General features: G+C 28.2%; 1 protein-coding gene and 1 long non-coding RNA gene across 2 annotated transcripts; both read left to right on the forward strand.

Annotated features, from left to right (window-relative positions):
* The first annotated feature begins 7,047 nt into the window (after window positions 1-7,047).
* Window positions 7,048-10,219, forward strand: LOC108328442 (microtubule-destabilizing protein 60). The gene is made up of 8 exons (XM_017562312.2): window positions 7,048-7,172; window positions 7,278-7,337; window positions 8,868-8,903; window positions 9,015-9,050; window positions 9,168-9,278; window positions 9,364-9,423; window positions 9,522-9,616; window positions 9,775-10,219. The coding sequence occupies exons 1-8, from the start codon at window positions 7,140-7,142 to the stop codon at window positions 9,905-9,907; spliced, it is 564 nt and encodes a 187-aa protein (XP_017417801.1). The 5' UTR covers window positions 7,048-7,139; the 3' UTR covers window positions 9,908-10,219.
* A 1,229-nt stretch (window positions 10,220-11,448) lies between these two features.
* Window positions 11,449-14,566, forward strand: LOC128195587 (uncharacterized). Its single transcript, XR_008247249.1, has 6 exons — window positions 11,449-11,690; window positions 11,850-11,981; window positions 12,088-12,195; window positions 12,360-12,561; window positions 13,303-13,378; window positions 14,111-14,566. It is a non-coding gene; the product is annotated as an uncharacterized LOC128195587 (long non-coding RNA).
* Window positions 14,567-16,287: the final 1,721 nt, after the last annotated feature.

The following is a 16,287-nucleotide window of genomic DNA, read 5'->3' on the forward strand; positions in this document are numbered from 1 at the left end:
TTATTATTCTTTCTCTTCTTTTTTTTATCTCTCCAAATTATTCTGGGTTTAATTTTGTTCTCTTTTTAAGAGATTCTTACTCGTTCTGAGATCCTCAGAAATTCTGAGAAGTTTCTGTTGTACACTGGAAAGACTTACGCAATACATCGCGGATAAGTCCTTAAGGACAGTTTGATCTACACGCCTTAGGAAGTCTTTTGTTCGTGATCTTTATTCTATTATCGTCAGCTTCTACAACAATAATTGGCATAAAAATCTTATCATATTTATAATTTTGACACTGTATTACTTATTATGAAAAGTAAATTATAATTAGCATAATAAGTCATCGCAATAAATTATTTTCCACTAATAATTTAAGTTTAAATTTGTTTTCTAATATAATGTTAAAATATATCTTTAAAAAAAAATCGTCGGCCACTCATGTTATCCGTTACGGATTGCTATTAAAATGCTCACAAATATTTAATTTCAAGTAGATATTATTATACTTAATTTTTGTTTTTTATATAATTGTTATTTATTATGTTATTGATCTTTTATAAGTCGAAGACACAGTAATAAATATAGTTCCAAATATTCTAATATGTGTATATATTATATTAAAAATAAATACATATAATACATTTCATTATATTAAATGAATGTCATAATTTTAACAAACTTGAAAAAGATGTATGGCATTTTTATTGAGTAGACTAACTATTGATAACTACCGGACGCTAGCTTCGCTCCTTTCTCTCATTCCTTTGTTTTTCCCTAACACACCTTTTCCAACCCTTTCAATAAAAGAAGAGAAGGTGATGAACTTTACAGCTATGCATGCCTCACTCCACCAAAAGAGGACAACTGCGTCTGCGTGTGAGAATAAAGCACTCGTGTCATGTTTCTGAAAAATAATTAAAAAAAAAAGAATAAAACAAAATTTTCAAATACAATTTGAACGATTCTTAATCATCTTTGCATGCTTTCAGTTCAACCATTAACTATTCTTCAGTATATATATCATTCCAGATGTGAAAGACCAACAAACTATTGGCCATATTGCAGTATTAACTCACTTATCAACCAACCACATTTCATACGTTCTGTATTCACGCACTCAATATATATGCATTATGAGATTACTCTCACATTAAACTAGACCCATACTTAGTAAACATATACTTTTTTACCTTCTACGTTATTTTATTTAAAATTAAGTTAAATTTAAAATTCCTCAAAACCTAAATCTACCTACGTTACATTACATACTAATAACATTTATGTTTATTGTATGACCACTCATCAAACGTTTTCACAACAAATTTTTCAAAATCCAAAAGATGTTATCAAAGTTGATCGTTCGGTCAACATTTTTACAGTTAATCGATTGGTAATTACATATTAAAATTATTATCATAAATTCAACATGTTTAACAAGTAAAAACAGATAAAACACATTTATGGACTTTTGGATCGTAATTTGATCAATTTTAATTAAAAGTTCACTTCAAAATCTATATAGAGATAAGGTAAAGAGATAATTAATTATATTTATTGTGAAATTAATACTTTAATGTGATAATCAATCAAATTCGTTTAATCAACTTTCACATATATTCACAACTTGAAAAATAAAGAAAAAAAAAAGACTAAAAAAACCATTGTAACATAAACTCAAAATAATATAAAAAAAATTAATAAATAAGAAAGTGCGAAGGATGAGCTCTGGGATATATATATCCGAATCAATATCATTTATGAAATTAGAAGTAGTTAGCGTGGGCTTATATGTATAGTGGAAATAGTCCTTGATGTGGCAGTGGAGTGTGAAGGGTAGTTGAGACTTTGTGGTCATGTTGAGTTAACATTAATGTCTTTTCTAGTGTGAATTGAAAAGAAAGAGTGCATTAATTTGTTAAAAGTGAGATGACATTATGATGGGAAGCTTGAAGTGGAAGCATGTTATGGGGTAGTGGCTTGTAGTAGGTTGATTTTCCATTCATAAACCTAACGAATTGGATGACATTCTGCTTACCCTTCACCTTCACAAAACCAAACTCTATTCTTCCTTTGGCCCCGTTGACGACTTCAAGAAGAAACATCTGAAAACTTTCTCTCAACAACCTTTTATTCTTCCATTGCTCTCTCAGCTTTCATCCTCACGTGCAAATCAAAACCTCTTCCTCCAACTCTCTCCATCGGATAACACTTCAACTTCAAATCTAAAGAACCAAATATCGATCCACTATATACACACAGCAATACTGATAATATAATAACCTTTTATATTAAATCATAAATTATTTTATTCCAGAAAACTACATTTTAGATCTTAAAATGTCTGAGATCCAATCTTTAATATATTTTTTTTCGTCAATCCCGTTTTCCCAGATTTATCGTTTTGTTTTTTTTATTCTCTTATCTTTTATGATGGCCAATTGTGAAAAAACCTTATATCTTAAATTTCTTTTATTAATTTTATTAATTTTAGTAATAAACGTCTACTAAATTGGTTACGGAGAATATCTATTTTATTATAATTTTCTATACACATTTCTAAAATTTTATTAAATCATATTTATATTTATTATTATTTTTTAATAAGTAACATAATTGAATTAATTTATTAATTAATTTCAACAATTCTGTCATAAAATATGTGTACATTGTTTTACATGAGAGGTAGTAGTTTGTGTTTTTTTTTATTAAGTAGTCTAAGTTTTGAAATTTTATGTGTTTTTCAGTATGAAATAAACTACATTTAGATAATAATAATGTGTATGTATATTATGCGTTTGGAGTCCTGTAAATGTAATATATAGTGGTATTGATCTAGATTTATAATTTCTCTACTTCTTTAAAATGTTAAATGGATATGTATTGATTGTGGAAAATGTTCTACATTATTAACTAGTTTAAAATAATCATTCATATGATTTTTAAGATCGTTACTGTGAAAATTTCCAAACTTGTTATGATAAGTTTAATATAAATATTTTTATATTATTAGCCAATTAAAATATTTGTAATATTGTGTTTGTTTACAATGATTTATTATTAGAAATTATTTTTGGAGATGGATTTGTGTAGTGTTGTCAAAATGAGTTGTAACCCGCGAGCTAACCCGTCCCACCACAGGTTTGAGTCGGGTTGGGTTTGAAAAAAAATATAATTTTTTTTATGCGGGTTAGTTTTCAAACTACCTCACTTAGAACCTGGCTCACCACGGGTCCAGGTTGGCTCACTTGATTTAATTATTTATTATTTTGTGTTTCAATACTATTAGTTAACATTTTTTTAATATATTATAGATGGATAAAAAAAGATGTTTCAAGAGAGAAAAATATTATAGATTTATTTATTCAAGACTCTAATATTATAAATGGACAAGTGCAATTTTTTTGGATTATGCTTGTTTTTGGATTATGCTTGGATTGTATATTTTTTTTTGTTTTGAATTGTGTTTGGAGTTTGACATCATTTTAGAGGAAAATTTATTTAGATTTGAATTAAAAAAAACTATACATTTTTTTTTATTTTAAAAAAAATTTATAATTAAGTAAGTTAGTGAGCCAACTTGTTTAATCCAGCAACCCATGGTGGGTCGGACCGAATTTAAATTTTTTCAACTTTCTAATAAATGAGTTGGGTTGGATTGACTCACTGAATGACCAATTCGTGGTGAGCCGGACTAGGTCGAACCGGATTACCAGTTTTGACAGTTCTAGATTTGTGAATGATTGTGGTGATTATGTTTAAATATGTGAGAACGATAGAGAACCGATTTGCGATATTATATTCTCTCACGTCATCTTGTTTGGGTAGAGAAGATTTCTAAGTAAAAAGTGACTTTTTATAATATTATCCTTGATCTTTTATCACTTACAAGGAAGAAGAAAGTGTGATATGTAAGTTCTTGAACTGATCATGGAAACCAGTACATTGAAGAATCGGTTTTGCTACATGGAATTGATTCCATTAATACATAGATGGAATTATTTTCTTGTTTTTTTGGAATCGATTATAATATTAATATATATATATATATATATATATATATATATATATATATATATATATATATATATATATATATATTACGTTTTACTATAAAGACAAAATAGTAATTTTATATTTTAATTTATTAAAAATTTTGTTTTTATTAAATTATATTTATTACATCATTTATAAACTTTTACAAATTTTATCTCCAAATTTATTCACTTTCATCTTCAAATTTCTTATTATCTCTATATTCACTCAAATTCATCTCTTCACTCCTTCTCATATCCTTCTTCTAAAAAAAAACACACCCTAAGGATGGGTTCACTTGTAAAGATTAATGTGAGAAAAAAAATAAATGAATAGATTTAGATGAATTAGAGAGTAAAATTTATATTATTTTTTTAAGAGATTTAAAGGTGAATGTGAGTGAATTTGAGAATAAAGTTTAAAAAATTTTGTAAATGATTTTATTAATATGATAGATTAAATTTTAAGTCTAATTTAATTTTATAAAACTAATTTTTTTAAATGAGATTTATCCCACTTTAATTTTATTTTATTTTAGTAGACGTTAGATTTCCTACCTACTTTCTTACTTTAATAACTAACATCAAACATAAAAATTGAAACGATAATGATATAATAGGTTTCATTCTCAACTAAATAAACACTTATGACTTTAATACAAATATTTGATCGTTTTGACAGTAGATGCAAATAGGAATTTAGCCGTTTTCTTAGCTCCCAGTAATATATATTCTATGTTTGTCAAAAATTGACTATATCCTGTAAAAAAAATCATCTATAAGTTACTTCGTATTAGTCTCTACAGTTTTCAAGGACATATAATATATTTGAGCACCTTCTTTTACTTATAATTATAAGTATAAGAGTACATAGATAATATATAATAAAATTTCATTATAATATAGTTTACATTGTTATATCATAAATTGTCATAAAAGAATTGTATTTCTTTAAACTGACATCTTTAATGAAAAATATGACATATTTGTGTGTGGTCACGTACTTCGAACAAGTTTTCAAAAGCAGACGAAATAGAAATGCAAAACTTAGATTAACGACAAAGCATTGAAAAGCATAACAGGAATTGAAAAGACTGCGAATGCAATTGTACAATATTGATCCATGATGATGTCTACCCAATCAAAGATTTATTTATACAAGTTAAGAGAGAATAATAATGCACATGAATTGACTATTATATCTATTTTCTCTAAATTCATGAATTGACATTTGTTCATTGAATCTGAGTGACACGAGGATTAACTAATTGATTAAGAATATATAGAGTGTAACTCAAGTTGTCCGAACGTTAATTAACCATCGACAATATCACAACAGCAGAATTTAACATTAATAATTTCAACATATAAATAATTGCCTATTTTTGTCGTTTTCTCCTTCAGCAGCACTAACGTTTCTATAATTATGAAACGTTCTTTAAACAGCATAACGCATTAAACTTCTTGAAATGGTAACTACTATTTTAATCATCTTAATCACAAAACAAATATCAAGTTTATATTTTCAAATCATAAAGTTAACAAAAGCTTAAGTTCTTTCTATACACCATCAATACTTTTAAAAAGAATTACTCTAAAAGTTAACAAATTTATTAACCAACTAAAATTTCTTTACACTGTTAATCCACAAACTATTCACATAACTGATGAAGAAAGAATGGATTAAGGTATGTAATAGACTAATTAAGATTGAGATGATGATAGCATGAAGGATTAAGTGAAAGAGAAGTAATGTGAAGGTCTTAGATAGAAGGGTGTGTGTCTTAGGTTGGTTTGACCTTACGGCTTCAACAAGAAACATTTGAAAAGGGGCTATTAACAAACCTTTTTATCATCACTCAATCACATCTATTTTCTTACTTTAAATGTCTTGTATACAACTCTAAATATATAAAACATGTTACACACATTTTTAAGTCTAAATTCAATTGCACATTTTACATTTATTTACAATGCTTAAATTAGGTTAAACTAAATTTACAAATCTAAATATATTTCTCTTTATCTATATATGTCAAACAAGTTTTGATGCTTACGTTGTGCTTTAAAATTAAGATGTGAATATAGTTCAAAATACCAGGATAGAAAATCAGGTTATTTTTCTTTTATTCTAAAAGAAGTTCATACCATCTATAACTCAATAAGTTTATCACAAGTAACAAACTGATGAAATTATTCTTGTTTAATAAGTATCTCGAGTTTAAACTCTCTCTCTCTCTCTCTCTCTCTCTCTCTCTCTCTCTCTCTCTCTCTCTCTCTCTCTCTCTCTCTCTCTCTCTCTCTCTCTCTCTCTCTCTCTCTCTCTCTCTCTCTCTCTCTCTCTCTCTCTCTCTCTATATATATATATATATATATATATATATATATATATATATATATATATATATATATACTTGCATTAACTGTTAAAAAATTGTCTTTATGCAGTCTTGTACCAAAAAAATAACAGATATAAACCCTGTATGTTATTGTAAAAAAGCGAAAATAAAATGCATTTGTATTTTCCTCCTTATTTTTATTTTTTTGGTGCTGAGCTCCCATTTTTTTTATATATACTGTCAAGAAAATTAGATAGCAATGACATATTTTTCATGAGCAGAAGTTAATAGTTATTTTTTTCTTTCCTTACATTACAATTGATTATGGTTTTGCCAACTTGATACGCAGTACTTAAACATGCAGATCCTAAACTATGCTTTTTTTAGTATACAACATTACATGACTAAAGTGACATTAACAACTATAATATTGAGGACGTATTTTTCCAATTAACTAGCAGACAGCTCAGAGCTCTCAACATGATCAAAACATACTTGTAAAACTTAATTAAGATTGATTAATGTGAAGCAGGGATTATCCCTCACTTAAGCCAAGTGGAAATTTGAAGGAACATGGCAAGTTTTGACAAATATATGGCTGAGAGGGAGGTTTAATCAGAAAGTTTGGTACAAGAAAACATGCAAATCCTAGAGCATGTTGGTGATGTAGCAACAGAAAATAAAATTTTCAGACAGTTACCAACCTCCAAACTTCTTCTTTTTCACTCTTTATATAATCCTCTGAGTTCATAAACGGCTACACACTCATCCCACTAAGTTAATCATGGAGAAAGCAAGCACTAAATCTGCTTTGAAGGTTGGGAAGCTTAGTTTCATTTGTTGTTTTGTTCTTTCCCTCAATAACATGTCCTAACTGTTTCACTATTGTTTTTTCCATTTTCCTTAATTTTCCATGCAAAAGTTTGTGAAGAACACTTCTCAGTCTGCAGCTCAATGGAGCAGTACTAATTCTAGAGGAATGGTGAGATTATGCCTAGCTTTTCCCTCACATACATGAGTTCAGATTCTCTGCTGGATTTTTTATAGTGCTAACCTATGCTAAACATTAAAAATATATTAATGTATTTTGAAGGCATAGCAGAAAAACAACACAAAACAACCTAACGGTTCAAACTCCACCTTATATATATAAACCGTAAAAGGGCCCTCCTTATTTCATTCACATTTAGTTTAGCCCCTTAAAAGATCCATGCATGTAACGGATGTTTTGGGTTTAATGTTTAGATTTCTTCATTTTGCAGGACTTAGAGAAATCATTGAAGATAGTTTTTTCTGTACTTGTTTAGTTGTTTTGTTTCAGTTCACCTTAAGGTTGAAAGTATTATGAAACAACTACATCACCTTTGAGTGACAATGAAAAAGAAAAGAGATAAGAGAAATTTCATTTAAGCAACATCTCTTGAATACTTAGATAACAGTGATACTACGTTTTGTGTAATTGTCATTGCTCTTAACAGTCACTCATATACCAAATCATAATTTACATAAAATGCAGTTTAGACATGCATGCATATGATAACTTTTCTCACAAGATACTAATATTCTGTTTAAAAAAGTGAATATCCTATTTCACCTTTTCAATATTATCATTAAACTTGTCTCAACTACCCCATCCACCCAACAAGTTTATCCATACAACTTTATACTTGTTAACAATTATTGAATTCTTGATTAATTAAATCACATTATCTCCCGAAATTTTGAAAAAATATTATAGCTATAAACCAATGAGAGATTTTCCCGACAAAAAGAAAAAAACAAGAAACCATCATTTACCAGCTAATTATCCACCTAAAAGATGATAATACTGATTACTTTTTTTTTTTGCTTTACATGGATACATTGTGGAGTCTGACTCGAAGAAATATAATATGCACCATGTAACTAAACGAGTTTTCTCTTATTTTTCAAATTCATAATATTTTTTTTTTCCATTTCATACTTTTCAATTATGTTTTTCTTTACATCGATCTCAAAATATAAAGAAAGTATCCCTTTTTCGCATGGTCATGAAAATGAAGTTTAATGGTATTTCTCAGTTTAAAGGTAGTTCATAAGCATTTGCACACATGGACTATGTATGTGTTTAGACATATTGGACCACTTTTTTTCCTTTTCTCACTGAGATGATTAATTCATGAACCACGCAATTCCATAACTCGGAACAAGTGCGTCACCCCCACAGTGGCCCCAGAATGATCACGCGAGTTTTGTCTACTAATGTTATAATTATTATCCTTTTTACTTTCTTCTTCGTTATTCTATGAATGATTGGTTGTTTAAAAACCCCTCTACCTTATTATACATGAATCATGATGGCCACCTAAATAGACATAATGGGATGTTTCAATGTGCTCAAAGACAAGTTCTATGACAAGACTAAAGTAACTAACATGGTATATATGCACGATTTAGTACGTAAGTTTCTGCAGTATATATATGTGCAAATTTCTAATATCAAATTTGGTGAGCTATTTTTCTCTCTGTGTAGGCTTCAAGAAGGTCACCACCCAAAGAAAGTAACATGGTATGATATATATATATACACACACACGTGGTAGCACGTAAATTTCTGCAGTATATATATGTCAAGTTCTTAGTTCTAATTTGGTGAGCCATTTTTCTCTGTGATGTCTAGGCTTCAAGAAGGTCTCCACCCAAAGAAAGCACATTGGTATGTAATATATATGAGTTTATATATATATATATATATATATATATATATATATATATATATGTATGTATGTAAATTTCTTCTTCCAAATTTGGTGAGCAATTTTTGTCTGTCTAGGCTCCACCAAAGTCTCCACCAAGGTCTCCACCCAAAGAAAATACTAAGCCACAGGAATTCAAACTCCACACTCAAGAAAGAGCTGTCAAGCGTGCAATGTTCAATTATGCTGTAAGATAATGTGAACAATCAGTGCTGAAGTTAGGAATTAGCTTTATGTGATTATTGATGAATATGGTTTTGCAATCATGCACAGGTGACAACAAAATTCTATATCATGGAGCTGCAAAAGAAACAAGAGGAGAGGCTGCAAAAGGTAGGCACATAAATAAGCTACTTGAGTTTATTTATAAGAACGAGAGTAACATTTGAGAAAAGTTCATATATGAAATTAATTCAGTTAATATGGAGCAGTTGATTGAAGAGGAAGAGGTTCGTTTGCTAAGGAAGGAAATGGTTCCAAGAGCTCAATTGATGCCTTATTTTGATAAACCATTCTTCCCACAAAGGTAAAGTGCAACCATCAAATTTTCTAGGATGATAAAATGAAAAATAAAGAGTGATGGCTTAAAATCATTTACACTATATGCATAAAGATTAAAAGAAGGATTAAGAGCTTAATAGTAATGGAAAATTTGAAGAGATGGATATAAAATTGGACATGCAGATCAAGCAGCAGGAGTGTTCCAAGAGAATCGTGCCTCCACATGATGAGCAGCAAGTGCTGGAGCTGCAGCGTTGGCAATGAAATTTACAGCTTGCACCACTATGGTCACCAAGCTCTCAAACCCATCAAGTAGAAGCTTTGTGGGAAAGAGCATGTAAAATGTATTCATCTTTGAATGTCATGCATGTTGTACACTATCCGTAGGAAACTTAGAGTTTTGTACCATACCATGCCCCCACAACCTAGCTCCTTCATTAGGCTTCTGGAGATGTTTTGATGATGTTTTCTTTCTCATAAAATAAAGATCAATCATGTACTTTTGTTGTTGTGTCTTGATCTTGATTGGTATTTCCATATACCAATGTCAATGTACCAATATTTTCACATTCCAATGCCTTGTACTTTTTGGAAATCAATAGAATACAATTATCATTTTGCATCTGAATCTATATCTTAAGGAATAATGATAAATTTATAAGTAGTTATTATGAAGCAATCTTTCAACTTAGTAACATTTAATTAAATTATTTATCATCCCATTATTTCTAACAGTATATTTCACCTTTGAAATCATCCTCAATGGTATGTGTGAACTGTCAAGTGGCTAATTTGAAACTCAACGAACTAAGGTATATTTTAAGTGTGTTTTCTGTCTTTTTGTGTCTATTTTTTTTATTTCATATAACGTATTTGATATTTATAAGTTAGATATAGTTTAAAAACCTATTTAAAAATTTAATATATAATGACATTTTTAAATATTATCATAATTTAGTAATCTTCTCATGTCATTATATTCTAATAACATTTATTACTTATTAAAAAATAACAATAGTTGGCTAGTATAATTTTGTATCTATTTAAAATTTTCTTGTAATTATCACTCTTATAAAACTAAGTTATAAATGCTCTACATCGTGTAAAAATAATGAATTTTAAAAGTAGAATTACTTACTCTTCATAAAAAAAATTAAGATATGTGCAAATGACATAGTATTAGATACTAATTTCAATACAAAACGACTTTTAAAAGGTCCCATAAAATACCTTTCATGTGAAACAAGCTCTCAAGAGTTCAGCTTCATTTCTTCATTGTTTTTCTCCTCTGAATCAAAATTGTCACCATTAAAGCTTTCATGGAAAGGCCGAGTAACAAGTTTTCTATAACACTCAACGATGGCCCCATGACCCAGAAGCGAGAGGAAAATTCATATTCGCACTTCCTATTTATTATTTGAACCCCCACATTTCGCTTTTATTGTATTTCTTTTGGTGAAAATATTACTGGCATAAACAAGTTTCTATAACTACGAACACGGTTTCAAAAAAAATTAGCTATTTTTAAAAGTTAAAAAATAATTAACTTTTTCTTTCTAATATATTTATCAAATCTATTATTGTCTTTTTCTTCTAGAATAATGTATTTATGGAAAAATCAATTATTTTAAAATTAAGATATTTTATTACTGTTCTGAAAACACAACACACTACAAAAATAACATAATTTAGTAAGGGTTTTTTTCTGGGGGTTAAAACCCCTAATAATTTATGGCTGTTTTATTTAAAAATCACAAAAACTTAACTTTTTTTTTTACAGATTATTAAACAAAACAACAGTTAAATTGCTTTTAAAAATTTTTTAAAACATATTTTTGGTGATTCTTTAATAGAACCCAATAACCAAACCCTAATTTTCACTTTTCATCGTCTTCGCGCCTCACATTTCATTTTTAATCTTCGCGTCTTCTCTTCTCCTTTTTTCCTTCTCCACGCCGCACTTTTTCTTCTCTTTCTCCACGTCGCGCCTCTCAATTTCTCTTTCCTTCCTCACTTTTCCTTTTTCACCTCTCCATGTCGCGTTTTGCTTCTCTAGCGGCGTGAGGCCATGACTGTAGTACGATTTCGATGTGATGAAGGTTAGTGATGGAGGTTTTGCTTTTGTCTGTTTACGAATTGGATTCTAATTTTGCAAGTTTATGCGCAAGAAAAATGTGATTTGCAAGAGTTTTGCGGTGCTGGTTCACTGCTGGTGCGATTTCAATTTGATTTGGGGTTTCTTTTGTTCGTGAATGCAGGTAGCTGGCTCGTGAATGCAGGTAGCTGGCTCGTGAAGAAGATGCAGACAGTGAGGTGTTGATGGTTGCACGAATCTAGCTCGTGGTCTGATTTGGGGCTTTTCTGATTTAGTACAAATAGATAAATATAATGTAAGTAATGAATTTTAGGATTAAATGTCGTAGAAGTACAGTATACTGGAAATTTATTGGGGTAGGTTTTGAATGTTAATGTTGATTTGTTTTAATATGAACTTAGAGATGTTGTTGTGGTTGTCTTTGCCAACAAGCAAGATCTTCCTAATACAATGAATGCTGCAGAAACAACCGAAGAGCTTGGTCTTCATTCACTCTGTCAACGTCACTGGTATGTATGGTCCTTATGTAAAGTTTCCATTGATGATCTTGACGATTTGAATTTTCTTGCATATATATATATATATATATATATATATATATATATATATATATATGAGAGGAACATTCGTTGATTAGTCTTTAACTTCAGTGCTATATTTTATTTGACCAAAGAGATTTGAATGTGAGCAAACCCTTCTCATTCAATGGCTTGATTCATGGAAAAGAAATTCTGAGTCAGCTTCGTGAACTAATAAAGTTGGAGCTGGACTTGTTTCATGGAGAAGTAGATGCTGCTGAACCACAAAAGCAATTTGAAAATTTGTCTACAGGTTTTGAACGTGACATAGAGACTAATATGTTTCCTTCATATGAGGTAAACCTTACATTTCATTTGTTCTTATCCATTCCCTCATCTGATTACATTTGAAAATTTCTCTACTGGTTTTAAAGGTTGATTGGTGAATTTCGTTGAAAATGTCATTAAAGTAACTTATTTTATAATAATTATGAATAAGTAAAAGCATTCGTGTTATTTTTGTAGGGGTTGTTTGGTTCTGTGGTTGATAAGAAGTAGCAGAAGATTCAATAGTGCATAAGATTATTACCATGGAATAATTTAACATGAAAAAGTAAATGGCATACCACTTTAGACATTGAAGAAATCATTGATTGATGACAGAGATTGGTCTCTAAAACTAATAATTGAAAGAGATGAAAGGACTAAAGTATCCTGGTATGAAAGTTAATCTAAAGGGAGTAGTCATTGGTGTTTTATGTTATGTATTTAAGTCGACTTTATATTTAATTAAACATATTATTTATTGATTGTAACTAGTACATATTTTAAAAAAGCATTTTTTTAATATTATTACAAGAAGACAAAGACAAACATCATGTGTCAATTCTTAGTTTATCCACTTCCATTTTTTTGGGTGTTATACTATTATATTCTTCTTTTTACTTTTCTACTTTGTTACATAAGCTACTTTGCTTATGTAACATAAATTTTCTACTTTACTTAAATTACTAGTACTGTGAGCATAATAACTAGATTATTTTTATCATTCTATTTCAGATAAACAAATAATGATCTGTGCCAAATGTTGTATTGCAGATAAACAAACCTTATCGCCCATTGGCATCAGGGGATTATTCTTTTGGAACTGGTCTCATTCTCATGTTTGATTCTGGTATTATATCTAACATCATGACTCCTATCTCATTGCATTATGTTTGATTCAAGGAACCAATTAGTTTCTCCATTATTTTATTCCTCGTTTATCATTTTAATCTCCTTTACAGAATAAAAAAAATGGAAGTGGATTAACTTAGAAAAATCATATATATATATATATATATATATATATATATATATATATATATTCTAATCTATTTTCTTACATAAGCTTACTATTTCACTAAGTGAGGAGTTAAAGCAGTAGGACGGGATGGTAATCCTAAAATAATTTTTTATTACTAATGATATTGCTATGTTATTTTATTGAATATGCAAGTGAGCTAACAGGGCCTCAAATGTTCTGTTTACCATTTTTTGTAAATTTTAGTTGGTTCATTTATCTTTGAATGTCATTCAATCATTTTAAGCATGTTCTCTTACCTCCTGAAATGAGGTTTAATGTGATGGAAATGATCTTTTTTATTTAATTGTGAATTTATTATTTTAGCCCTTTTCTACTTGAACACAATAGAAACAACCACTACCTAGGCTTTGTACACAATTCCAGTGCAACGTACTCTGTTTCACAGTTTCAGTTGTGACAAGTTTAAAAATCTATTTTGCTACAAAAACGTCTTTGATTGCTTTTAACAATGGAAAAAGTTCTAGTTAAATCGTTAATAACTTGTGTATGTTATCTTATATTTTAGATTTGTCTACTTAACAATTTTTCTTGTTTTCTTAGGGATGAGACATTTGAAATTCTTGGAGAAAAATTGCTTTCATGTTAATAAAAGCTCCATGGTTATCACTTTTGGTTGATTTTGAGGACGAAGAAGTAGATATTGGCTCCATGCATGTATCAGAAAAGTATGCACTTTTACTTTGTTCTGAATACTTAAAGATTTGAGGTGCAACTTTTGTCGCAAATGAATTAAATGGAGCTGAGCAGTTTTGGTGGTGTAGTTCAAGTATAAAGCAACATTTTGAATGTGTTGTTTTATGGCTAGAACGAGAATTGCAGTAGATATTGGATTCTGTGTATTTGGCGTAGGTTTTGTATTGAAATTAATAATTGTTAAGAACATATCTTATTTTTAATTTTTATTTGAACAATGTTATTTCTTATTGAATAATTGATTGGTTTGAATTGAACAGTGTTTAATTATTTTATATAATAATATTTAATTTTAATTTCAAATTATTTCATTTGTATCTTTCATTGTTAAATTATTTTTTAATGATAATTAAATCATTTCAATTATATAAAAAAAATAAAATTATTTGTGCTTTTAAAAAGTAACATAGGAAGTACCGGCGGTTCTATACCAGTAAATATTAGTTGTTTTGAGAACCCCGATAATTACCGGCGGTTTTGCAAAAAACCCCTGGTAATTGCCGGCGGTTTTAAAAACCCCCGAAAATAGTAGCGGTTTTCTTAGAAAACCGCCGCTAATTATTACCGACGCTGGTTTTACCGAGGGTTTTTTAAACCGCGGGAAATGTATTTAGGGAAGGTTAAAACCCCCGGAAATGTAAAAAAAAACCTCCGATAAAATTAAACATTTTTGTAGTGACAGAAATAGTATGTTCAAAAGGAATGTGAAACAAAAATGGACATTGTATTAAGTTTTTAGAAAAAAGTAGTAGAATTTGGGATTCAAAGTATATAATAAAAATAACTTTTTTGTTGTGTGATTTTTTAAAATTGATACAATAAAATTAAGATTTGATTGAAATAATTTTTCAGAAAAAATAAATGCAACCAAACATATTTATACTTCTATATCGTATTTATTTCTCTCTACTTTATCTTATCATGTCATTTGTTAAAACTTATTTATTGTAATAATGTTTAAGTTTAATTAATTTTTAAGTAAGTGATAACACTAAGGCATTTTTAATTAATTTTTTTGTTACTTTCTTAGTGAGTATTTAAATGTTTTATATTTTTTAATTAATTTTTTTGTTGGTTAATTTTTTTTCATTAACTTAGTGTTTAAGTTAGTTTGTTTGGATATCTCACTTACTTACTACTGTCGCAAATGTGAGATTATGTAAATAATATAAAAATGATATTATAGTTAATATAAAAAACATGAATTACTTTTATTATTCTTATTGAAAACGTATTATATAGCACGGTTTCGTCAAAATACTATTTTTATAATCCAACACATTTTTAATGAAAATGATAAAAATATTTTATTATTTTATATTAATTACAATATTTTTTTAATATTAATCACAAAATCTCACTTAATTAATCATCTCATCACCAGTTAACTAAAACAATTCAAATAACAAAAATAATTAAATACTAGAAACTTATTCAAAAAATATTAAAAAAAATAATCACATTAATTTAAAAGAAAATATCAAGTTAAGAACTTTACAAAAAAAATCAACAAAATTAGTTTCTATCATTTTCAACTATTGATTAAGTCATTTCTTTATAATTCAATTTAATTAAGTCATGATCGAATATAAAAAAAAATATTATCACAATAATTTATCATTATTATTTTTCTTTGTAAGGTAGAAAAGTATATAAAAATATAAGAGAGAACAAGAAAATAATAAAACTAAATTAAGTTACAAACTAAGTTGGAAAGGATGAATAAATATACTCATACTTATAGAATAGAAAGAAAAGCATTTTTGTGAAGAAAAAATTTGAAAATAAATGTTAATGTATAATGAGAAAAATTGGAAAGAAAATAAAGATTTTAAAAAATAATTGCAAATAAATATAAGGTGAATGAATTTTGTTCAATTATTAGTTAAATTGAGGAATATAAAATGATACCACAACAAAACCAAAATTAAATACAGAAAAAATTATATGATATTGAACAAATAATCACATTTGTTAATAAATGAATTTTATGTTATTGATAAAGTTTACACTCGTTTATAAAC

The sequence above is a fragment of the Vigna angularis genome, chromosome 2 (genome assembly GCF_016808095.1).
Source record: "Vigna angularis cultivar LongXiaoDou No.4 chromosome 2, ASM1680809v1, whole genome shotgun sequence".
Taxonomy (NCBI): domain Eukaryota; kingdom Viridiplantae; phylum Streptophyta; class Magnoliopsida; order Fabales; family Fabaceae; genus Vigna; species Vigna angularis.